At 45.3% G+C, this 27204-nt stretch overlaps 1 protein-coding gene across 2 annotated transcripts in view; it reads right to left on the reverse strand.

Annotated features, from left to right (window-relative positions):
• Window positions 1-27204, reverse strand: part of ADCY2 (adenylate cyclase 2) — a 378139-nt gene that overhangs the window by 125978 nt on the left and 224957 nt on the right. For both annotated transcript variants that reach the window (XM_072958875.1, XM_072958874.1), the window contains exon 5: window positions 2490-2638. In XM_072958875.1, coding sequence (XP_072814976.1) covers window positions 2490-2638 — 149 coding nt within the window. The remainder of the gene's footprint in view (window positions 1-2489; window positions 2639-27204) is intronic.

Below are 27204 nucleotides of genomic sequence, written 5' to 3' on the forward strand. Positions count from 1 at the left end.
ATCTCTGAAGGCAGCTTCAGCTGAAGCTGCCTCACTCATCCTTCGCCTTAGTGTGGTCGTCGGCTTCCAAGACGGCCCCAGGGGTCCTCGCCTTGCGGTCCTCACACCCTGTACTGTCTTCTCCTATAGTGGACAGGGCCGACTTGTGTAACCAACAGGATACGGCAGAAATGACCAGAAATGATCCTCCAAGGCTGGGCCATTAAAGATACTGCAGTTTCCACCTGGCTCTCTCTTGGATCCCTCCCTCTGAGGGAGCAAGTGGCCACATTGGGAAGACACTCAAGCAACCTGACAAAAGGCTGCATGATGAGGAACTGAGGCTTCCAGCCAACAGGAAGTTACCTGCCAACCACACGAGAAGCCACGTCGGAAGCAGATCCCCCAGCAGCCCCGGCCAACATCTGGCCTGCAGCCTCATGGGAAGGTCTACGCCAGAACTACCTGGCTAAGCTGCTCCCAAGCTCCAACCCACAGAAACTGTGGGATGTTTAATGTTCTTTAAAGCCACCAAGTGTTGAGGTAATTGTTATGCAGAAATTGACAAGCGATATGGATATTATGCAGGCCCCTTGTCAACGGCCTGAGACTGGTGGTGTCTTCGACCATTTTTATAGGTCTGTCGATACCGGATTATACCACAGCTGCTTAAAGATAGTCTGTGATCCTGTTTCAATACAGATGCATTTATCTTTACATATTTTGAATACCAATAAGCGACTTAAAAATATTTCCCGAGATGGAAGGGGTATTGCTGATTTTAAGACAGTTAAGGCTGCAAAGAGCAATTTCTAATGCATCTTGTCAGAAAATGTGAATTTTTAAAAATTATATATATGTAAAATGCTTAAAAACCTGAAAGCAGGCCAATGTTTTAAATAATTTTACTTCTAACATGTGTGGATAAACGCTCTATGTGTGTGTGTGTATATATATATATATATATATATATATATATATATACACAGAGGGAGAGATCTGTCCTATTATTCCAAAAAATGGTGATGACTTTAAAAACTTTTTTTTTTACTACTGATTCCTCATTTGCTCAATGAGTGTTTCTTAGTTCCTACTTGATACACAACTTTTATTCTGTTACCTCAATCTCATTATGCGTTTCTTAATGGATATGAGCTCTCTGTGTGCTTGGGCGATAGCTTTTTCTAAAATCGCATGTCAAATTGAGATCTGTCTTAGCAATGTATTTAAGCTGCAGTTAAATCTGTTTCTTATGAATAAAATTCAAAAATCCTTGATCTGAAGTTGCCAGACCGGAAGGCAGCATTGTGTTTGGAAAAGGTCTGGACTTGGGGGCAAAGGGCCCAATTCCAATTCTAGATGATGCTCAGCACATTTCAGTCGTTATCTGTGGTTGTTGTTACTAAACTACTGAATTCGGGGGGAGCAGCTCTGACAACTAAAGGAATAACATAATGGATGAGGCCACATGAACCCAAGTTACTTTTTTTTTTAACCTCTTTTTTGGTTTTGTTTTATTTTGGAGGAAGCAGGGGGAGGTAAATTAGATTTATTCATTTATCTTAATCAAGGTACTGAGGGTTGAGCCCAGGACCTCGTGCGTGCTAAACACGTGCTCTACCACTGCGCTATACCTCCCCTCAACAAGTTACTTACTGAGATGACCCAGCCGCCACTGCAATATCATCGCATAGATGAAAGAACACCCCACCCCCAACCAGAGAAGTACTATCAGGAGCAGGTGGGCACAGAGAACGGCGAGGACCAGGGCACCCACTTCTGGAGGGGCCCACCTTACAGCTAGAGTTGGACAAGGAGCGTGGGGGGAGCACCCTCTCCAGACTGAAGTGAGGGTCCACACGGCTCCTCTCTAGGGTTCGGGGGCAAGAGGCCCTCCGCCACCCTCCTCCCTTTCCACAGTCCCACGCCAGTTTTCCAGTCACTGGGATCCCAGGAACGGCTCCCTGGGAAGCAGACATGACCGTGCCACTCTTAGAAGAGCAGTAACTTTCACTAGCATCTAACTAAGGTGCACACTGGCTCCCCATCAAGCGGGCACTGGTTGGCCAGAGCCCAGAAAGCCATCTCTCCTGACAGGCAGCAGGACACCCAGCTTCCCTGGAGAGTGCTGGCTCCCCAAGCCCCACCCCTGCCGAGTCCACTGTGAGGAACCAGTCCTTGTGCCCAGAGCCCACTGACTCTCTAATCTCATGGCAGCACTGAGTCCTGGGTTCCAGGCACACCGTGAGATCTGACCAGGAAGTTCCCAGAATAAGGACCCCACTGTCCCCCTCTCTCCCGTTTGTGACTAAAGGTCACAAAATGCAGTAAAGTAGAGGAACCCATTTCCTTATCTTAATGTGAAGGCCTGAGAGGCAGCGCACCGGTGGGTGGCGTGGCACCCTCTCCTCCCCGCTCCTCTGCACGCAAAGGCGACCAGTTCCAAAGGACGCGCGACACCGGGAGACGCGGGCTCCCGCTGCCCACGCCCGGCCCGGCGGCTGGCGTACCTGACGTTGGTGTGGCGCTTGACGTACAGGTTGTGGAAGTTGTTGGTGTTCTCCATCTGGCCGGCCTTGGGGCCCTGCAGCCGCTGGATGATCTCCGCTTTCATTTCCATGGCGATGTGCGCTGGGAGCAGGGACAGCAGAAGCCGCTCCTGAAACAGGGCGTGGGGCAAAGACCAAGAGCTGTCGCACAGCCAAGGTCACATTCAAGTGCTACTTGAAATCATCCCTGATTGTAGTGGGGCCAATGTGAGTACTCTTTCCAACAAGTTAAAATACAGACTCTAGAAACACGTATTGAAAAACAAATCAGATTTTCTAAGGTCAGAGTGTGCTATTTATCATTTTTTGAATTCTAAGCATGTGCTCTTCAGTGTGGAGAAAAAGGAAGGCATACTTATTTCCCCAAAGATATTATTTATCTATTTTGATCTTAAGGTAGTGAAGCAGAAATAATATTAAAATTCCAGAAACCAGTGGTCAGTCTAAAATAGAAAACACTCATTTTCGCCAGCTTGTTCATTTGAGAGATAAAGTACAAGCTTTATTGCACTTTAGAAAGTCAGCCGATAGTCCACATTCCCTAAATAAGATAGTTACACATTCTCAAATATTTCATTTTCTCTGTGGTGACCACCCACTCCTCTTTAGTGACTCTAAACCAACATACAGACAGAGACGAAAACATTAGCTTCTTTAAACCGTCGTCAATAAGAAACCACAGGTGGGACACAAAGAAATGATGGCGAATGAGCTTTTCTTGTATTTTTAGTCTTTAAATTCAGTAAACCTGGTACATAGTAACACACGATATTGCACATATTTGAATATGTGCTTATTTTCGTTAAATGGCACATTTCCATTCTCTTCAAAGAAACTGCAATTTTTTTTGAGAAAAATTATCAGAGAAGGGCAATCTTTGAAGTTTATATCCATCCTAGAGTATTTTCAACATCAATCTCTTATAGAAAACATCCTATTCTCCAGGTATTGTGAATTTAGCAGCTGGTATTCAGTGTGTATAAACAAACATTTGTGGAATGAAATATTCTCTTTCTTCCACATTTTCTTTTTCTTTTTTTAAAATTTTTTTTTCTTTTTGTGGAGAAAGTGGTGAGAACGTGGGGCGGGGTGGGGGGAGTTGGGCTTCACTCCCAGGTGTCTGTCTCCTGGGCCCACCCACAGCGCACATCACTTTGGGGGCTGTTGCAAACTTTCACCAAAGGAGCAGAGAAGAGGCCAGGAGGGCACCTTGATGAAGATGAAATGACCACAGCTCATGCCCATCCTGCTCCAGGGAAAGACAGGGGCAAAGTCAACAGGAGACTGAGTCTGGCTGTGGGGGACCGCAGTGCATGGCAGGGAGGTCTTCTCCGTGAACTGGCGTAACTTTGTTCGTTCATTCATTGATTTGTTCACCCAGTCAGAAAACATCCATCATTGCCCAGGAAATGTCAGGCCCCTTGATAAGCACTCATGGTAAATGCAAAGACGAATGAGACAGTGTCCCTGACACCACGCTGTTTATGACCTGGGAGGGGGCCCACCCCCAGGGCACGGCTGTCAGATGAGGCGAGAAGCACAGGCTGGTGTTCAGAGGAAGCCACAAGCCCGGGACCTAGGAATACAGAGAGAAACGTGCAGACCAGGAGCACGGGCTCTGACCCGCATTCTCCCGGGGGCTCCCTGCGTGTGAGCCAACTGCATCAAAACCACAGCCCTATCTGCTGGGTGTTATTCCGAACCTCCGTGTAACAGAGGCAAAGAGAGGCAGTTGGGTAAAGGGTGGGGAACTAACACTTGTCATAGCACCTGACACAAGCCAAAGGGAATTGTATTGGTGCTTAAGAAAGTAAGAGAACACTTTATATTTAATAATTATCTTTTTACTTTTTGTTAAATTCCCCTTGATGTTTCCTCATAAATTAAGACATGAAATGTAGAAATCAAAAATTTGTAATAAGGTAAATGTCCATGGTTGATGACCCAGTGTGTACACGAGTACCCGTCTGACCTCGGGATCCACATGAAGACAATGGGATTTATTTTTTAAATAAATGGTACTTTACCACCTCTTGTAATCTTAATATAAAGAGCTATTCCATTACCTACTCATCTTTTGCTATCCGCCTGCCAAATACATATATTTGCCTTATCTTCAATTCTTCAATGGTTTACTTTCCATGACAAATCAGTGGTTAGACACTTGGGAAGTCTGAAGTCATAAACCACGCGATATCTTCACGGAAGGCCTGAGATGACAGACTTTGTCCCTTAAAGCCTGGAACTGAGTTAATGCTAATGCTGCATTTCCTTCAGCCCATTTCAGTGGCTGTTAGTCACACTGGTCCTGTTGAGTAACCCTGAATGGATGGTCCCCACTTCCTCTTTCTGTTCACTGATCCCTGAACTGGATGATTGGGTGTGAGGTCAAATGTTACAAAGGAGTCATAACGTTCAAGACCTAGGAAATGTAGTGAGGAAGGTACAGCACTGCTGTCAACAAAAATCAGGCAACCCGTCTGGTCACACTCTCGGACAAGAACAGAGCAGCCCCAGACGGGAGCAAAAGGACACATGTTACTCAAAGATGCCATCAAACCCCTGTCATCATCAAAGCAGGTAGACACTGAATACAAATTTGCTAACTTCTAAAACAGTGACAAGAAATGCTGGCATGCAGGAAGTAGCAGACTATGAATCTGGCCTAGGCTGTCTGTTTAGAAGTCTTGGTGGAGTCTGCGTGTCTACAGAGATGTCTGATGATTGGCTTAAGCAGATTAAAATCAATTTTGTGCTCTTTCTGACAGGTGATGGATGAGTTAAGGGCTAAGAGAAAACAACACGCACCAGGTCCCAGTGCTCAGCTTACATCACTCTGCTCGACTGTCGTATGAGGATTACTGTGTCTTCCCGTGAATTCAGTGCGGTCTCCTGATGGACTTCACGCTCTCAGTACGCTCTCCCAATGTTTATACTCAGTTCTAGTCATGCTTTCTGGAGCCGATGCTTTCGGTGTCCTGACCATGTTCCCTCTCCCTTCCCTGCAGCTTGTTCCCTTCTAAATCTATAGTTTTCTGTGTCTTAACCAATGAGGACGTAATGGATGGATAAACACCCCAGCTTCTGCACCCACACCCCTCAGTGGGCAGATGTGAGCATCTTCCACACTTCAATCAGAGGGTGTCCAGATGGACCGAGCCCCTGTTGCCACCAGTGTCCCCTTTCAATAGCTGACCTCCCTCCCTGCCCAACTCCTTTGCTCTGCTACCTGGAACCATTTCCCAACTAAACGACAATACCCACATCCTTGTCTTAGGGTCTGCTTGGGGTAACCCTAACTGAGACGTCTCTAAGCACCTTCTCTCTTCCTCCTGCATTCTGTAATAAGAATACACTAAACCCCAAAGCACACAAAGCCAGCCTTTCCTGAAAGACAGTTTCCATGAACAAAAAAGATGGATCGAATATAGTAATCCTCTTTCATGCCCCTGGTTTCATTTAATGACCAAATGTAAATGATGATCTTTATTTTAGTCCCAAGTGTTGACAGACGACTGGCTTTTTATAAGCAGTTTGAAAAAAGCAGGAAATAAACTCCATATGTTGTGTAAACCAAATTTTCTTTGGCGTGTGTGTGTGTGTGTGTGTTAAAGAATCTGTGTGAAGCTAGACTGGAATAAAGATTTTGGTAACAGCCAAAGAGCCAAACAGAGAAGACCCAAGTCTTCTCTGCTACCACGTGATGTCAGGACCGCTGGTGGAGGGCGAGACCTGTGACCAGAACTCAGGACGGGGTCCGTGCTTTGGGGTCTGCACGTGCCCTCCTAGCGATCACAGCGCTGGGTAACGGGGAAAGCCTCAAACAAAAGCCTGCGCTCCCATGTGGTGAGTCAGGACGCTGTTACTGTGTCTTTCTTCCCTTGTAAAATGCTGTGCTCTCAAAGCAAAGCCCAGTACTGTGGCACACACGATAAATTTCAACTCAGTTCGTAATCTGACAAGGTTAATATTCCCATTAATATTTCAGCTTTTTGCTAATGTAGCTGTGTGCCTGCCAAATTATCTGAAAGCGACACACAAGCTTAAGTGCTTAATATATCAGATATAACCCAGCTACGTAATCTCCAAGTCCACTAGAGACCGTCTTTAAGGGGTCTTTTGGAAAATCAAGTTGTCACAAAACTGATGGATATGTACCATTACTGTTCATTTCTCTTATTAAAAAAGACTAACTACAGAGAATTTGGCTAATTCTGGCCTATTCAAAGGTTATCCAATGAACCACTTGGCCCCAGTTTGAGAGTTCCGCTTCAACACATCCCTTTATTAAACCTCTAATTATTATTCATTAGCAATAAATTTTTCTGAGAACTTATTTTATAAAATTGTGCCTCCTAGAAAAGCTACAGAGGTCATAAATTTCAACGTGTTATTGATCAAAATTCAGGACACTCTGCACTCTGAAGTGTTTCTAACATAATGAAGCAAAGTACATGTTTAACTTTATATTTTATACTGTTTTTGAGCTTACTTCGGTTGACAAGAAAATACAATTTAAGCCAAGAAGACCTGAACTTAAAATTTGAGCTAAGATACAATGATGTACATTATGTCCTGTTCCTTCATTAAACCAAGGCATGTAATAGTTAAATCTGCTGTGCTTTCTAAAGGGAGGTTGACAATGACATGCTCTTTCACAAGAATTAAACGTTTTTTCTCCTTCAAGATTCTCATTCCTATTTAGTTCTTATTTTAAATGCAATTCAATTACATCAGGAAGCCAAACCAATGCAATGAATAGAAGAAATTTTGTTTTAAAATGTTCTCCTCCCAACAGAAAGTAGCTACCAGAATATACAGACACCAGATCCCTCAAGAGCCACTGCATCACATGTGATGCGGAGACAGATGACGCCGTTCAGTACTGTCTTGCACTATGAATGGACCATGTGTCCACTTGGAATCAAATGCTGAAAACTCTGTGCTTGGGAAACACCTGCCAGGGATGTGACTGTAAGTCGGTGTCTTCCCCGAGCTCATGCATCCTCCTGCCGCCAGCCTCACGTTTGCAGGCTTCAGAGAAGCAGCAACCTCTGGCACCAACCTCTGTCGCCTGCACAGCTCCACAGTGAAGTTCCAGCAACTACTGCTCATGTTGCTGCCTCCTGTTCTAAAATGTAGTTTGTTTCTCTTAGGTCCTTCCTTTGAAATCTTGCTTCACTCAATCAATCAATCAGAAAACACTGAATACTCTTACTGTTTGAAAGGTCTTGCTTTTTCTTTCTTTGAGTTTTATAAAAACAGTCAGTCATCATATTCATGTATGATACAAAGCAGCAGCACTTTGGAGCAGAAACAGCACCTACGTAAGAGCAGACATGAGCTCCCGCCACTCCTCTGCCACCCCTCTGTCACCGTCCAGGAGACCTCAGCCACACCACTCCAGCCTTTCAGTCCCAGTTTGGCTGCCTAGAAAATGTCTACTGGACCCGCTGAGTTGGAGGTCTCTGTGTCCATGTAAGTTCCTAGAATTTTATGGAACCATAAAAGGTCCTTTCTAGAATTTACCCTTCATTGTTTAAGAGTTCAACAATTAGTGACATAGAGTAAAGACTCCAAGTGCTCCAAGACAAAAGACTGCAAGAAGGACTGTGAGAAAGGAGAGAACACTTGGGGTCTTAACAAAGAAGACAAGGAGGAAGCTGGGGTTTCACTGTTCTTGAAGAGTGGCTCCAATGAACTGGAGGAGGATGAATAAGAACCAAGAGCTATGGTGTGCCAGGTTAATGGCCAGTGTTTGTGTGTGGAGGGTTGTCGATTTCACAGGAAGACTGCAATGCTTTGTGCAAAGTAATATCAACATACTATGGAAATGTGTGGTATGCATATGTAATGGAATACTACTCAGCCATAAAAAGAGTGAAATATTGCCATTTGCAGCAACATGGTTGGACCTAAAGATTATCATGCTAAGTGAAGTAAGTCAGACAGAGAGAGGCAAATATCATATCACTTATATGTGGGATCTAGAAAAAGACATAAATAAATTTATTTACAAAATAGAAAATAAAGTTACAGTTAAAAAGGGGAAAGGGGGCAGGGATAAATTAGGAGTTTGGGATTAGCAGATACAAACTACTATATACAAAATAGATAGACAACAAGGTGTTACTATATAGCACAGGAAACTGTATCGATAGCTTGTAATAACATCTAATGAAAAAGAACATGAAAAAAGAATACATATATGTACAACTAAGTCACTGTGCTGCACACCAGAAAGTGACACAACATTGTAAATCAATTATACTTCAATACAAATAAAATCAATACGCATTTCAACAAATCACTGTTCCCTTTTACAAAACAGTAAGTCCTTTCATTGCATACATATATTGTTGTCTCACTTTATAAACCCTGGTCACCTTTGATTTCACCTAAACGTAAATATTTTTGACCATAAAAAAGGCAAAACAGATACAGGTGTGGCTCAGAATGGGTATGGAGAGGTGGTGTTCACTAGGAAGTCATGAGCAGATGAAACTTGTATCTTCCAGCTTTATGACCACTAACTGCTCGTTCCATTCACTCTGATCTGTAAGTTCAGTGCGAGGGTGGAGACGACCAAGATGCTTTTAGAGAGCAAGGCATTAAGAGAGGGTGGAAAGAAATAAATTTTCATCTACATGCGCCTACTCTCCAGTTAGGAGAAGTTAGAGAACAAAAGCCTAATCAAGGCAAATTATAAATTATGTCTGTAGTCACAGGTGGCAGTAAGTTGATACTTCTAGACTTGAATGGTGTATAATCAACCGTCAATTCAACTCCTAAAAATAGAGCCTCTAGTGGAAAAAACATCACTCATAAAGTAGTCGCTCCAAGGATGGGAGAATATGGAAGTCTTAAGATAAGAGGCACATCTCTGTTCCCTTGACCAGCAGCAGTGCACACGGCTGCACATGGCACCCAGAGCAAGATGACTGGAGGGCCCCTGAGCATCACATGTACCTCTCAGGCTGGTGACCCCACAAGGTCTGACCCAACACAACTCAACACCAGTGCTGCTGAATCACCCAAAGGGGATCTCATCGTGCAAACAGGCCTCCATACTCACGTGCTGTAAAGAAAAAAAGTCAAGTGCTCCAGAGTGATGTGGATTCTGGTATGACTTGCCTCTCAAAGGTCCTCTGCCTATATGCAAGGAATACCATCCAGCCCGAAACAGGCAGAGCCAGTTGAAGAAAATGGCAGAGAAATGTGCGAAGACTGACCACACTACTGGATTTTGGGGGGAAAACCCACCTCATGACATATAGGTGGCCGGGTGATTTCTTCTGAAAAGAAGGAAAGATGAAGATGCTAACAGCACCATGGACAGAGGAGACGATAAGACGACACAGAAAGACGTTAGTATGTGGGATCCATTGTATTAAATATCACAAAGAGTAAAATGGAATATTTAAACATTCAAATGCAGTCCCTCAGTGACACTGATGCCCAGATGACAATGTGGTTATAAACACACAACACTTGCAGTAATTCAACTGTTTTCCTGAATCAGGTGTTGACCCTCTATTTCCTCACCCCACTGACCATAAGCTTGGCCACATGGCTTAGTCTAAATTATGAGATGTGGCGGGCATGACGCGTGCTTCTTCTGAGCAGAAGCTTTAAGAGCCAGCCTGGGGCTCACCATGCTTTTGTTGCCCTCTGTTTTGGGGACCAGCAATGTCCCAGGTAGAGGCTGCTATGAACCTGGGTCCCCTGTATGATGCAAAGTGGGAGCCCACTGATCCTGGACAAATACAAGGGAGACAGCATTGTTCTTTCCACTTTGATCTGGGGTAATTTTCACTCCAGCTATGCAGGCAGAAGCAACACCACGAGGGCGTGCACACCCACCTGTGTGCTCGGTCCTTGTGTGTGTACGATTGTCATAGCTGTTCTGACTTGATGAAATTTCACTTCCTCACTCACATAGACACCTTGGAGTTGCTTCAAGGGGTGTAGGAATTACACAGGGTAGGAAATCCCCCACCCAGTGTCAGACGCGTCTCTTCAGCTGTAAAAAACAGATCACTTCTCTAGAAGCTTTTTTCCTAAGAAAAGACTGAAGTCATGAGACTCGACCCATTCTCCTTGGCTGCAGGTGCCATCCTATATGCAAATTGTTGTTGTCTGTGTCCTCCAACTATAGTGTTTGTTCTCACCAGATGCGATGCGATGAGCCTTCATCAACCAGCCATGTGCGCCCAGACTTAAGACTGTCAGCAGTGCAGTGTCACACAGAGATGTTCATCACATCAACTATGAAAGGTACCACGAAAGAGCACTGGGGTGTGCTGGGGAGGCGGCAGACCTGGCTCCCTCCTTCACAGCGATAAGGCTGCGGGTTCACTCAGCCCTCAGCAACTTGGGATCCTAGTCTGGAGCGGGCTGCTCTGTCTAAGCCTGGATGCTTGCACGTGTGAAGCCGTGCGTTTAAGAGCGCTGGAGTGGGGGGTGAGGGTGGGCGCCAGAGCTTTGGAGGGGAGACCAGTCCCTTCGATGTTGCGACTGAGTTCTCCTTCAAGAAAGGCCTATAAATTCACATCTGGGGCACCCAGAATTGTTGATCAAAGAACAGGAGACCTCGCTTTGACACGGAAATGAACTTCCTCCTGTTCTTCTCGGGAAATGACAGAACCACTTTATTCGAATGCAGTTGCTCTGCTCTTAATTCAAGATTCTTTTCCCCGTTCAGCAAATATTTATTGACTACTTTCCACGCACCAGTTCCAGTCCTAAACAATATGTAATCATAATCTCTTAGACGTGATTGATCCCTTTATTTTTTCTTTTTTGGTGGGGAGAATAATCCTTTTTCGTAATTGTGCTGAACTTGGAGATGTGAACCCAAAGCCAAATTGCTCTTGGGGTGAGTCTCACAGCCTCCGACGGTGCTGACAGCCCTCAGCCCCCTCCCAGCCCCCAGTCCGAACCCTGGCCACACTGGGGCACAGAGCAAATTCCAGCTAACATCAGACGGCTTTCTCTGAGCCGGGAGTGAACTGAAGAGATTCCTGGAAGAAACTGCTTGGTGTTTCTCTCATGAACACACCATTGAATCCTAAAGTGGGCATTTACTATTTCTGCTGTGACTGCAACGCTGAGTGGCTGGCTTGGAGAGATAATTTCAGGACTTTCCAGCACAGAGGTAGATGTTCAGATTTCTGCTTATTTGTCCTGAAAATTGAAGCCTCCAGAGAAAAGCTTCTGAAGTCAAAACCCTGCAGATGATACCCTGTAAATATTGTGCCTGCCCCCAGACACTGATTGTCCCCTTGGGCACAGACGCGACTGATACCAAGAGATGGGCCCATCATTTTTGCATAACATCAACTTTTCAGGGAAAGAATAATAAATGAGAAAAGACAGAGCAGAACTGCATTAATTCTCATTCTGCTAATCAAGCAACGTCTGAAGCTTCCTCGGATACAAATGAAAGAGGCAAGCAGCAAATTGTACAGCAAAATCATCACGGCAGGAGGATGAAGGGCCATCATGTTCCTAGAATTTCATTGACTTGAATGAAATGAAACAATCCTGCTTCAAACTCAGGAATGAAGGTGCTCTCCTGGTCCAGTTTGCTGGACTGTTAATTTGTCACACACCTGATCTGTGAACCAACATTGCTCGTACATCATAATTTTGAAGTTTTACCTTTGTCTTAAAAAAATACATTCTTTGTAATCAGACTGCAGATTTGTTTTCAAGGATTCTCCCACCTAAGTCTCACGAATAGGTCTGTCCTTAGAATTGCATCAAATATTAACTAAAAACAGTGAATCTGGTTCAGGGTCTCAAATGAAACTCTTGGGGCTCAGAGCAGGCCACCCGAAGATATGCCACAGTGGCATCTTGGTTATTATGAATTAAAGTTACTTAAGAAACAGTCAGTGCAAAAAAGGTACTCTGCCCTCCTCTGTCTCCCTACAGGCAGCAAACAAATCTTCCACATGAAAGGTGCACTGCCGGCACCACGCCGTAGAGAGACATCTTTATCGCCAGAGACAGGGAATTCAGGGCCAAAAGTCCCCTATGAACAAATCTTGTTACTTCCTAAATGGACCACCCCAAGCCCAAACTCTGATTAGGTTCTTCACTAATTAAGCACCCATGCCTAAGTTTCTCTGTCTTGTCAATTCCTCACAAATGTATTGTTTCTTTGTCTAAATACAAAAACTTCCTGGTTTGCCACTTACTGGAGCCTATTTCTCTGACATTTCCAGAGGTATGAACTAAATCTGTATTTTTTCCTCCTGTTAACCTGTCTTATGTCAACTTAATTATTAGACCAGCCAAAAGAAGTCAAGAGGGTGGGGTGGGGGTGGATTTCTCCTTCCCTAAGGCATGGCTACCTGACAAAGAAAAATAAATGATGGCTCGGCGCTCCTAAAATTTAAGCAAAACATCTTGTAACAGAGTTTACTGTTAGTTACATATGATGATAACTCAAGTACAAATCATACAGGCAACGTAGCAGGAAACCTTGATTTGGTGTGTCTGCTGACTCATTTTCTTACTCTCAGCATATACTGTCTTAAGAATTCATTGAAATTTCAAGTCCAGAGGAAGCAAGCTGGCAGCCTGCGGCCGAGCCTCCCCAGGCAGACGAGCTCTGACTGGCTGGCAGAGAGCGCACGTCCGGCTTTGTCGGGGTGCAGGGGGAAGAACCTGAACGCCTGTAGGTACGGCATGCAATTTCACCGCACGTATTTACCTTGTCGGCTTGTCCTCTAAATCTGACCTCTCACCCTTGGCACTATTGGCATTAGGGGCTGGAGAGTTCTCTGTTGTGGGGACTGTCCTGTGCGTTTCAGGATGTTTAACTGCATCTACTCCCTAGACCTAGACCTGAGCTAGACGCTAGTAGCGCCCACTCACCGGGCACCAGTAGAAATCCCATCCCCATTGGTGACAGCCCAACCACCTCTAGACACTGCCAAATGCTCTTCGGGGGAACACCGGTGGCAAAGATCTCCCCTGATTGAGAACCACTGCTCTAAATATGAGTCTCCTCCTTTGGACCGTTAAGCTGACTACTTGTTCCCCCTTGCCCCTCCGCTTTCCTTACTTCCATTCCTTTCCACCCTGGACTCCACAGCCCGTCACTTCAATTGCTTTCTTGCCTCCATCCTTGCAGAGCGGAGGACAGCACCTCTCGAGGGCATCCCTCCCAAGTAGACCATGACTTGTGGTCACGTATCACTGGCCAGAGGCCACCATAGGGCCACCCCCACCTCTGAGGGATGCCGGGAAGCGTCTTGGTTCAGGGCGGCATATGCCCAGGTAAAAAGATCCTCATAGTAAAGAAGAAAAAGATAATGGATTTGGGGAGAAAAAGCAGTGGTGTCTTACATGCAGAAAAGTCAAATGCTTCATCTCCAAGATGGAAACCATCACCTTCCCTCCCAGAGCTGTTCATCCCCTTGTGCCTTTTGTTCAGTTGAAGGCTGACCATCTTTCCAGCCGCCTGAGCAGAAAGCTGCTCTCAGCCTTGATCTCTCTTCCCTCTCACCGCCCCACGTCCAGTGAGGCAGGATGTCGTGTCCTTCACACGGGGGAACTTGCCCCGCTCCCTTGACCTCCTGCTCCTACCCAGTTCTTGGCCGCCTCCACCACCCATCTGATGAGCAGATGGTCTCCTAACTGGCCTTCCCACCTCCTGCCCTCTGCGCAACCTCACCTTTTCTCTCCTGCAGCAGGACTCTTTCTAAAGCGTGACGCAGCCAAGTCAGATCTGTCCCAGCTCTGAATGCATCTACTGGCCCTTCTCCCCACTGTTCCCCTTTGTTTCTTCACCTCTTGCCTCCCCTCCCACATACACCGTTTTAATTTGGGGGGCCATTAGTCCACACCCCTTACTGCTGTCAAAATCACATAAGCTGGAGGCCAGGCCTGGAAGGGAGGGACACCTCTCCCTACCCAGAGCCCTCTCGTGTGTGGTCAGAAAATTTGCCGTTTTTCGGTTTTTTTCTAAGTAAAAAGATTCTATTAAAAAAATTTCCAGTATATTAAAAAGACATGCTATACCCCCAAGAACTCCACCTGCTTCGTTTCTTCCTCCTCCATCTCGAGCCTGTGGTCCAGCTCCTCTGAACCACATGCAGCCCCAGCCTGGAGCTGTGCTCACCTCTCCCTGGAGAGGATGCTTTCCTGGGACCTGAACTCCAGGCTCCAACACAGCACTCCCACCCAAGCACCACCCCTCACTAAGGGGAGCCCTGCAACTCCTCAGCCAAGCTTCTAATCACACACCCACCCCTCCTCCGCCGCACCCTTCCTGAGAGCTGTCTTGCACAGTCTCTCATCACCCCCAGCTGGTTAGATGCTGTGGACTGTTTTGGCACCCAGTGTTTACCTTCCAGCTCCACTGAAATCATCTGTTTACTTTCCTGCCCAAAGTTGTAGGTGTCGCTGTGTCTAGACTGGCCCTTCCTCTATATTATGTTCTCGGCATGGGACAGAGTTGGGCACACAGTAGACAATAAACAGCTGTCGGACAGACGCAGGAAGGGACGCCTGGATGTGTGACGAACGCCTCATTACACATCAAACAAGATTTCTGCTGGGCAGCTCATTAAATAGTCTGCTTTTTCAATGATGGAAGTCAAGAGAGCATTCTGGCCTCAGCTCTGCCACTCACTAAGTGGACGGTGGGTCATAGGAGTGGTCACTCGGCTGCCAGTGTCCTCCTAGTGGCCTGAGAGGAGTCTGAGTGCATCTCTGCGGCCCTTCAACCTGGAGGTTTCATCCTCTCTGCACGGTGTCGGGAAGAAATGGGGAGACATCCTTGAGCAGTGGCAGAAAGGAAATACATTTTGAAATTTTGGGGGGGTGGTAATTTTTAAAAACCTATGCTTTTCTACAGTAGAAGAAATGATGGAAGAATGTAAATAGCAAATGCATGTATCTATATAATGCATGTGTATCATATATGTGCACGTATGTCCGTATCTACAGACACTCACATACCCACAGATACAGATGTACAGACAGGTACCCTGTAATGTTGTCACAGTACACGTTAGTTGCCATGCGTGCATGTACATGTCTTCTTCATGTATTTTTCTTAAAGGTGTTCTCCTGTCTGATCTTCCTAGAGCTGAGGAGCACTCTCCTTGTCGTCACTCTGCAGGTACAAGTCCAAGTGCTGATGCAATTCTGCCGGGAAGGCTCCTCCCGCCGCTGACCCCAGCACTGGGCATGACGGCAAGGACGCAGCCCCGCGCCCAGCCCGGAGGTGCCGAAGAGGGAACGCATAACTTACGAACTGCAGTCCAGTCCAAGCGCAAAGAGGGTATGTTTTCTGCCAGGAAACAAAAACTGAGATCGGCAGGGGAATGAAAGCCATGGCTAGTGAGAAGACGCTCAGTGACACTAAAAATCGATGTTGTTATTGATTAATTTGAACTAACGACATCAGCATACATAAGCTTGGGGATCCTCAACGTTGTCACGCCAACAAAAAACATGTGTCCACCAGGAAACGTATTTTGGAACACTGAATTGGCGTGTGAAAGGCTGGTATCCAGTTCAACACTGAATCCTCTGCAGTGTTTTCCAAGGAAAAGAGCATGTTATTCTCGCGAGCTCCCGGGTCCACGCCAACTTGACCTCAGGCCTGGTTTGGATTAGAAATGGATTTCGGTTGCCTGTTGTTGCAAAACAAATCACCCCAAGACCAGCGATTTAGAACAATAACGTGTCTTCTTCTTCCTCCTCTTCTTTTTTTTCTCATGAGTCTGTGGACCAGCTGGGTGGCTCCCTTGCTGGGTTTGCTGCGGGCCGGCCCCAGGACCATGCTCGGCTGAGGGCTAGCCTAGCTGGAAGGCCCAGCAGGGGCCTTATTTTTCTGGCAGGTGCTGCTGGCTGGCGGCGGGGCCTTGGTTCTTCTCCCTGTAACCACTCAGCCTCCATTAGGCTGACAGCCTTCCTAACGGTGATCTCAGGGCAGCGGTCCCAGAAAGCAAGAGGGAATCTCAGGGCCTCATTAGGCCTTGGCTCCGGAATTCACAGAGCGTTATTTCCCCATATTCTATTAGTCAAAGCGAGAAACGCACTTGCCTAGGTTCGAGGGATGGCAAAAAATGGTGGTGTTTTCCATCAGACACAGATAGGGTGACTGATGCTTCCAACATTCATGGTTCCAAAGTCATGGCGGAGCCAAGCGTGAATAATGTCTACGTGTCCTGGAAGCGCAGGGCCTCCCCACGAGGACTCCCGTGGCTCTAGTTCAAGTCAGGTCTCAGCTATGTTGGTTCCAACTTGACTTTCTGTGAATTTACCTCCTGTCCAGCTCTGCACACAGCTTCTCTCTCTTCCTCCCATTCTCATCCAAACACATGCTCCAGGCTGAGCTTAGACTTCGCAGGGCAGGACACAGGGCTGGATCTTGGTGAGGCACTGAGGAGAATGCTACTTCATTCTCTACCACGGCACTCACATTTTGGCCTTCATTCAGTACTCCAAATTAACACTTAGTAAACAATTCTTAGAGATGCCTTAAAGGAAACAATATAGACAGTGGAAATCAAGCAGCTGTCTCCAGATGCAATGAGTCATTTTCAATTTATTTTAAGATTGTTTTAGATATAAATTCATATGAATAATCCCAGAACAACTGGGAGTTTTTAAACTAATGCCAACTTTTTGTCGAGAAGGTAAAAGTAACAAAAATTGGATAGGATTGAAGAGATTTCTTCTGTAAACAATCTTGAAAGGAAAGGGGAAAATGAATGAAATGGCATTCTGATATGTTTGATGATTCACTCTTAAGTGATTTGTGGAAATATCTGGGAATGTTCTGTTCTTTGTTTAGTGATTTTGCTAAACTACTTTTCTGGTAGCTGATAAAAGCATACCATACCACACTGCCCAAAGAAGTTCTTTGTATGTGAAATAGGCAATTATGATAGAGCAGAAGCATCCAAAACTTTCAATTCAACTGATGGACCTCAAACTTCTTGTGCAACTTGGATTCAAAATCATGAAACTCACATAAAGTAAGATTCCTGATCATCAGTCATCCTTTACTCAATACTGCAAAGCTACAGAAAAAAAAATCCATTTTAACGTACCATACGGTTCAAGAGTGCACTGGGATTATCTATTAGCTGTTGAAATAATTTAAAAAAATCACAATAATAGATACTTGAATTTACAAATGTTCTACCATAGCTTAATGCTTTTATCAGTACAACTGTGCACCTGCCAGCTATTAACTGCTTACATCAACCCACCATCAACAACAATATTAACCACATCCCCTACCTAGGGAACTCATAACCCTTCCAGTCCAGGTAAAAAAACTTCCAGTCTAAGCAATTCCACAGCATCCATCATCTGATCCAGTCTCACCTACTGGACGTCCCACTGTTTCATTCATTAACGTTCCACAGTTGGGTCTGTTAATTTCTCTCAGAACACTCTCTCCTGTTACATTCGCTTCATTCTTCCTTCTCCTTTAAGAGTCACTCTTACCCCCTCATCTTAACGGGGGTGAGAAGAGCCCTCTGTAATGAGGCTGCCATGGGGTTAAAGGGCTTAATGTTCAGAAAGGGCTCAGAACATGCCCGGCATGTAGGGAGTCCTGTACGGCAGCCCCGCTGGTCAGAAATCTCCTTAGACTAGTTCAAGCCCACACGCCTGGTTCTGTTCTCTGAACGAGGATTTGTTTCACTGCCAGCAGCGCCCACTTGTTTAATTATTCTCTGACTCTCCCACTTCCACTGGTCCCCCAAGTTACAGACTAAATTACTTTGGGGGGAGGGAGAAGTGGGCAGAGATAATGCATTTTATTTATGGAGCCTTTGCAATTCTGGATGTTTATTGCACTTACTAAATAATCAGTAATTATGGTTCTGTTTGTTGATGACTCTAAGTATATAAATAAGATAGGTGGCCAGATTTAGATGCCATTTAAAAACTATCAGGCAGAACTTCCCTCCCACAACACCTAACATAATGGGCCAATGTTTATGAAAAGCGACCAGGAAAATTCATCACCTACAGCAATAATACAGAAAGGCCATGGCCCAGTATCAGAAACTCCGGGAACCAATGGCCAAAAAGAGAAAGAGAAGATTCCGGAGCTGAGCATGAGGTGGGGTAGGCTTGGCTCTTAACCCTACCCACCCCTCTAAGCAGTCTCACTGAGTAGACAAAACCCAAAAAATCCTTACTAATACCTACAAACCCGGAGAGAGGCAAACTATAAGGCATTCTCAGTTTCTGCCTGAGGGATGGTGATCTCCGGATGGTGGAAACAGTGTGCTGCACTAGCTACTTTAAAGGGTGCTCCTGCTAGAGGAAACAGCAACAAATTAGGAAATAAACCTATCACTGCCGCAACTGATCCTGGAAGGAAGAAGGGAAGAGTGTAAGGGTCTCAGTCCATACTGGTAGTTGTAACGGGGGACAATCCTGCACCTCCGTAGCGAGCACTGGGTAGAGCTGGAGACACTGCTGGCTGTCATATCTGGAGAGTGCTACTGGCAAGCAGTGGGCTGCGGGCAAGGACGCTGCTGGGCACCTTACAGTGCACAGGGCGGCCCCATGGCAGAGGAGGATCCGGCTCCACGCGTCAGCAGTGTTGAGGTTGGGAACACCCGCGCTAGGCACCCCACTTCGCTGACTGTCAGGTACACTGCATATGCTTAGAATTTAGCTTTGCTGAAGAGTGGGATGAAATAATCTGGTCAATAAAATCATGCCTTAATTCCAGTCCTCTGGGAAGCATCGGAACTCACGAATCTTGAAGAATCACCCCATGTTTTTGTTACAAGCATATACAGGCTATTGTGTGCTGATCAAAACAAGGGGCATGCCTCTGAGTCGTGTGCCTGCCAAGGTGGCCATAATGACCCCGTATTGATTTTCTAGGGCTTCCATAAGGAAGTATCAGAGACGGGGCAGCTTAAACAGCAGAACCATACTTCCTCACGGCCCTGGGGGCTGGAAGGCCAGGATCAAGGTGTCAGCAGGGCTGGTTTCTGCCAAGGCCTCTCCCCTTGGTTTGCAGACGGCCACCTTCAACCTGCGTCTTTACGTGGCCTTCCTTCTATGCGTGTCTGTGTCCTAATCGCCTCTTCTTACAGAGGCACCAGCCAGATTGGATTAGGGTCCACTCTTCCCGGTAGGAAGCAGAGCTCTAATGCTGGGAGGAAACGGCGGAGGACAGTCTCCGCCCTCACAGCCTCGCGCAGGACTGGCCACCTGCTTCTGCGAAGGGCCAGGACATAAACACCTCGGCTCTGGTACCGCAGTGCGTCCGCACAGCCAGCCGGCTCCGCGCCGCAGCAGGGAGGCCGCCACGGACGACGCGGGAACGCGTGTCGGGAGCCCGCGCTTCCCTTACGGGGGTGGGACCCTTCATTTCATGTCATGTTCGCGTGTCATGACATATTACGGTTCTTCTGATCTTTTAAAAGAGTCATCTAACAAAGTAAAACACTTTCTCAGCCCACAAGGTCCTGACGAAGCAGATGGCGACTAGATCTGACCTTCTACCTGTATTTTTTTAAATTTATTTCTCATAGACTTAGAATACAAACTTCTGGTTGCCAAGGGGGCGGGGGGTGGGAAGGGACAGACTGGGATTTCAAAATGTAGAATAGATAAACAAGAATATATTGTATAGCACAGGGAAATACATACAAGATCTTATGGTAGCTCACAGCGAAAGGAAAATGTGACAATGAAAATATATATGTTCATGTATAACTGAAAAATTGTGCCCTGCACTGGAATTTGACACAACATTGTAAAATGACTATAAAGCAATAAAAAATGTTAAAAAAATTTAAGTACAGTCCTTTACAATGTGTCTATTTCTGGCGTACAGCAGAATGTCCCGGTCATGCATACACATACATATATTCATTTTCATATTCTTTTTCATTAAAGGTTATTACAAGACATTGAATATAGTTCCCAGTGCTATACAGAAGAAATTTGTTTTTTTAAATCTATTTTTATATATAGTGGCTAACATTTGCAAATCTCAAACTCCCAAATTTATCCCTTCCCACCTCCTTTCCCCTGTAACCATGAGATTGTTTACTATGTCTGTGAGTTTCTGTTTTGTAGATGAGTTCATTAGTGTCCTTTTTTCTTTTAGATTCCACATATGAATGATATCATATGGTATTTTTCTTTCTCTTTCTGGCTTACTTCACTTAGAACGATGATCTCCAGGTCCATCCACGTTGCTGCAAATTGCATTATCTTATTCCTTTTTTATGGCTGAGTAGTATTCCACCGTGGTTTGATGTCTCCTGATGTAGAGTTCTCTCAGAAATTACACTTGAAGGCACCGCAGACACATTAGAACTGTCACTGACAACTGAAGTAGTGACAATAAAGGGTATATGTTATTTCCATAATCTGTCTCATGTGTTTCTCAACATGCTGGGCTTTACAATAAACACCATATTATAGATCTTCTTAAAAACTCAAGTTCTCATCAAGCGCTAGGCTGAGGCAGAGAGGGCAGGAGTTTCAAGCATGTGCTTGGATGTTCTCAAGTCTGGAAGCAAATCCTGGCTCCCCCACCTCCTTGTGTTTTGATGATACTGTCTTATGCAGGGATCTGGATTTAAATCCACATCCTGGATTTAAATGGCTGCTTGTCCAAGAGGTGGCCATCTTGTCACATGATGAGGACGATGGCAGGGCAGCAAGACCACTGCACAAACCAGAATTTGGAAATTCAAGTCTGAACTGGCCACTTCTTTGGATGAGACTCCAGGCCAGCCTCTCATCTCCCTGAGCCTCATTTTCCTCTCCCTAACACACAGGAGTTGGATCAAACAATCCCAAATCCTTCTCACTGTAGAAGCTGGTGAAGCAATGGTTCTATAACACTTATTTTTAGATAAAGGAAAAAAAAAAGTCAACTTGAGTTTAGCTGCAAACAAAGGTATCTCATATCCCCACTCCAGAGCTGATCCTCCAGCCGTCAGAATTCAGAACACATGTTGCTTGATTTATGGTGGCAACTGGTAATTTGTGTGAGAAAGACTTAATTTAGAAGAACGCAAATGTCATTATTTTCCATAACCGAGTGAGAGTTACAATTAGTTTGATTCATATGCTGTCACGGACGTCTCCGCCACATGCACCAAGGACAATACAAAGTTTTTCAGGCAGCTCTTTGATAGAGAGAGCTATTTCTCAGTTGTGTAATTAATACTAAACATAAATCCTCCTCCATTCCCCTTCTGAATACCCCATGCCACCGGAGCATGCTCCACTGGAGCGGATCATGAAGGAGGAAAAATCACTGAATAGGCTCACGTGTAGTGAGTTCTGCTCAGAAGAGCCTGCCTTTGGGAAACTGTCAGAATAAGTACACAGAGCGCCACATGCCAAATCGCCACCACCAACAACAAATGCCTCCACTCTCCCTCCCATTTTCACCTGTATCTTAACGTGTAGCACATTTTAAATTAATATTATTCTATCAAAAACCAGATGAATCAAAACGTTTTCCGGTATTTGATTTGGAAATCAAAGAGATAGAAGACTGGGTTTAAAGTAAGACTGGGGATGCTGTTGATAACTGTTAACAATTATTATTATAATTGAGAATCAAAGTGTTAATAATGACTTCATTTCTAGTTGCAAAATTCTACCCTTGCTTCTCAACTGTCTGACTTAAAAGTGAAATAATTAAAATCACATAGGGATTGATTTCATTGGAGAGAAATAAAGAACTACCCACAGGTCAAATCTTAGAGAAGTTATTACATGGGATGTGGGATAGTGGACATGGAATAAATGCTGTTCATTTTATTTTTTTTCACTTGAAGTATATTTGATTCACAATGTTGTGTTAGTTTCTGGTGTACAGCATAGTGAGTCAGTTATACATACATATATGTTCTTTGATGCTGCTCATTTTAGAACGTGTATGTGTATATATATATTTCACATACTATTGAGAAATACACTCTTGGTATGTAAAGCAGGTTTGCATTTTCTATTACATAGTTAAATAACTATATGATAGCATAGGTCTTCAATAAAGCCTTTCCATCTGTGCACATTTTGTCCCAGAAATAAATATAACAATTATTCTTTAAAAATATTATCAAACATTTTACATATAATATGCACTCAGTAAATGCTGAAAGAATGAATACTGTTTTGAGATACTATCTTAGTCCCATCTACCTGGGTTACAGCAGCCTCTTAAATTGAATAAACGTAGAACAAATTAGGAAGAAGCAGAGTGCACAGGGAGGGGGGAACAGAGGACCACTATCCTTGACAACCGGCAGACCTTCCATCCATCACTTAGATGCCTGCATCCCTGGGATGGAAGCCAACAGCTGGCCAGTGCTATGTGACCTTCCTTTATTACATGTCTTGTAGTTTACAGGGTCTTCCTCTAGGTTACACGCCCAGTGTTTTTCATATACAAGGCTCTGAATTAGAAGAAATACATTAAAAACTAGACATTCAGTAAGTGAACAGACAATACTAGTAACAACTCATCTGTCTTGAGCGGCTACTCCATGTTGGGCACTGTGCGGGAACTGTGCACGCTGACAGGAAGCCCTTGAGTTGGGGACGTTACTGTGGAAGACGCCTGGCGCTCACACCGCCTGGAGGTGGCAGTGCTTCCATACTGCTCGGCCTTCACTCACCAGCACCACTTACTCCTTTGCTCTTCCTGTGTTTATTCCCTCTAATTCCTTCCCATCGCCTCCCTTTAGGAAGTACCACTAGTTTAGGTGATTCTCACCAAAATTGTGTCACACTATTTCCTACCCCCAGGCCTAGGACGGCCACTTTGCCTCCTAATCCAGGGTGCAGTTTGATTCAGATACATTTCAACATCTGTTTTGGGAAATTAGTGGAGCCCTGATAGATTCTGGGCTACTCCAAAATCAGTAAAGACTGAACAAGTCACTGATAAACCTCACCTCTCTCATCACAGCTCACATCTTTGGGTCAGAATTTCAGAGCCCTTGGCTTCTTCCAGTGCCAAGCGGATCTCAGACAACAAGAAAGACTCCCGTGAAATCCCCACTGACGTCACAATGTCATAGTCTTTTCTTTCTATAATTAAAAGTACCTTTGTTGGATCCTTATGTCCAAATGTGTGCTTCTGGTGTTTAATTTATCCATGGTATTCTGATTTCTAGTGACCTCTCACACAGAGACCTGTCTTAGTCAAAGTGCACCTGAGAAAACAGAACCCAGAGAATGTGCGTATTTCTATCCACATATCTATGTATCTATGTATCTATCCCTATCTATCTATCTATCTATCTATCTATCTATCTATCTATCTATCTATCTATCTATCTATCTATGTGTCTATCCATCTACCTATCTTTATTTTAAAGGACTGGATCACATGATTGTAGGGCGCAGGCAAGCAGACTGGAATTGATGTTCTTCAGACATGACTCTGAAAACAACCTGCTAACAAAAGTCCCTCTTTCTCAGGGAACCTGTCTTTTCTCTTAGGACCTTCAATTGAGCGCATGAAACTCACCCGCATTATGGAAGGCAATCTACTTTACTCAAAGTCTACTAATTTAGATGTTAATCTCATCTAAAAGAAATGCCTTTACAGCAACCTGGAATGGTGTTTGACCAAACGTCTGAGTCCCATGGCCTAGTCAAGCTTACACAGAAAGTTCTATCACACTGTGGTTTCAGTCAGTTTAAATAATGAAATATACATCTGATAGAAAAAGTATTTAATCTCATCCTCGTGAAATTTTCACTAGAGCTGTTCGTATAGAAATCTAGGGAGAGTATACATTTAATCTTTTCTGTCTTTTTTCTCCAGAGAAGTAGCAAAGTCGTTGAGAAATGGCACAGATGGGCAGCCACACGCAAAGAGGGACGCATCAGCACAGAGAACTCAAACCAGTCACCAGGGAGACACCCTGTGTCCTGGTATCATCTGTAGCTGACTTGTCTCACATCCACCTGGTCAACACTTAGAACATCTTCTTTCCAATGAAGGCAGGAGGTTAAGTAAGCAGTGGTTTCACTTTTAATGTCCTTTACAGCTATGAAATACTTTCATTTTAATTAGTTTGGTGACTTACAGGCAATACAAATTTAGTTAACTTTAGAGAAAGTAATAATACACAAAATTAGTCTACATCTAAGATGGTGACTTCATTGCTCTGCCCACACCAGCACAGCATGTGTCCATTCCAACCAAGGGAATGGCTTCTCCCCTCCCAGAGAAGACTGCGGCGTGTCATTTTCTTATTTTAGAAGAGAATATTACGATGTTAAAAGTATTAAGAAAAGTTAATAGAAAAAGTTAAAAGAAAAATCACATAGTGAATATTGAGAAATAGTTACTCAAAAAAGGAATCTTTTGGAATTGGGAGGCAGATGGACAATTATTAAGAATACGGGTTCTTCTGCTCTGAGGTTGCGTTAGGACTTACACATCCCGATTGTCTGACAGCGGATCACACAGTTCTGGCCAAAACACCTTCTACGTGTGGGAGCCTGAAGGTGGGACGGGGAAGGGAGAGGGCTGACCCTTTCCTTCCAGCCACATGAAGCGTCCCTGCCCGTGCACCGTCCTGTGCTTACACTTACAGTTCCCCTCGTTCGGAAAACACAAATGCCTGGAAGTAGGAAAAGGAAGCTCCTCCCCTTTTTGACAATTTATGGACTGTCTACTTGCCCATCGTGCGCTGAACAGCTCTGCTACTCGTCCTAGCATCAGCCTCTACTTCCTTCTTCCGCACACCTCTTCACAGATACCTGATTATCCCATCAAGCGCCAGGACTGTGCTGGGAGGCCGAGGACACGAACCCAGCCCTCAGGAGATCTTCGCCTCCCCAGAGGGCCCCCAGTGTGAAAGAGGGTCCAGCAACGGACTCCGCTGGCTGTTTCACCAGAATTATGTTTCAAGGTACAGATGAGACAAGAGGGAAGACGAGTCTGGGAAAGGAATCAGCAAGCAGGACCTGCAGCGGGAGAGGCTGGGGCAGGAGGCCAGGAGGGTCCAGGGGAGCCCCAGCTCTTGGCTCCGTGATGGGGGGTGGGGTGGGGCAAAGGGCAAGGCATTTAGGTCCAGACAAGTGGGGCAAAAATCCCCATCCAGACATGATACTCTGCTGTGTGATCCTGGACTTCACATACTGTCATCGACAGTTCCACCCACCCTGCATGTTTTCACTGAAGTTCCTAATAAAAACATGAAACGTTTCTGGCGTGATGTGGGAACTAAGTAAGTGCTCGTTCCCCACCTCCCAGGCAGAGGAGAGAAAGACATCTTTAATGTGTGGGCAGAACATGGGCACACAGGGAGGTGGTTCCTCTCCCTCCTGGAACCTGGAAAAAGTAATACAAAATTTTTCCCTAAGAATTATATCAAAAACCAAACATAAAATAGACCCAGAACGTCTTAAAGAGCAGTACGCTGCAGAAAGGTGTGCCAGGACCCAGCAGAGAGCCACAGAAACGGGCAGCAACGATGCACAAGGAAAACGGAGTTGGAGAGGCAGGTGGCGATGGTCTCAGAGAGCCGTCCAGGGAGAGGCCAGGTAGGCTCAGGATCACAGTGTCCAGAGCGTGTCCAAGTGTGACCCACATGGGCCTCTACAGAGGAAGAGGAGGCACTGGGAGCATGGGTGACCCAGCCATGACAATCCTTCTCGGCCCCCTCAGTCTGATTCCCGGCCCTGGGGCATCACTGCAAATATAACCGAACTTCCAACTCACGGAGCATGAACTGATCTGCAAACGTGAGCATCCTGTTTAGGCAACAGCAGGATCTCTCAGGGTAAATACATCAATGGTCTGTCTCTCCCTTATGATGCTCTTGCATGTGAATCTGCTCCCAAGAGTGGAACACACACTTGGGGTGTCGATAAATTGGGGTGCTGAGTCTCCATAGTGAAATGCCAACCTCGGCTGGGGAAGGGGTTCGATCACCAGGTGGGAAGCTCGGTGGGTGGACTTCAGATGGGCACCTAGGACAGGGAGGGGACACCCGTGACCACACAGGACCTTTCAATGCAGCAAAAGAGGGGGGAGGGCAGACGGCGGGGTGGGACGCTGGAGCATGAATGTCTCATTTCGATGGCCTAAAAAGAGCGCCTTTCCTATCGTCCCTCTTTGAACATGGAAGTCTTATTGGAGAGCAGAAACAGTTTTTTGCAACTGAAGTCCAATTTTTAAAATGAGTTTTCAATTCAGCAGTGAGACAAAAAAAAAAAAACCCTCACGTGTTTTTCAGATGGAACAATTCGTGGCTGTGTTCCTTAGGCTATTTTGCCCCATCTTTTGCCATTAAATGTTTTTTATTAGACGCTTTATGGAGAGATTCTTTTGAAATGTTCATATAACCTCCATTTGGATGGTTTCTATAAACAGAAACTGCCCGCGTTACTTTAAAAAAAAACGTTTCTACTTGACAAGGCTTCGGCACATGAAAGCCTGGAAGCTTCCAGCTTGCACCCAACAGTGCCAGGCCTGGCTACCTGAGGCCCTAGAGAGCCAGAGGCCACTCCGAAGAGTCATCCTTTGGAAACCCCCTTCCAGCCCAAGTCGCTGAGTTCCTTCAGATGTCTCCCCGACCCCTGCAATTTCCAGCTCAGAGGGAAGAACTCCTAGACAGCACAGAGCATCTCTCTCCTTCCAAGGGAGCTCTGGGGTGTGCAAAACTCCACGTCG

Source organism: Vicugna pacos, chromosome 3 (assembly GCF_048564905.1).
Source record: "Vicugna pacos chromosome 3, VicPac4, whole genome shotgun sequence".
Classification (NCBI taxonomy): Eukaryota; Metazoa; Chordata; class Mammalia; order Artiodactyla; family Camelidae; genus Vicugna; species Vicugna pacos.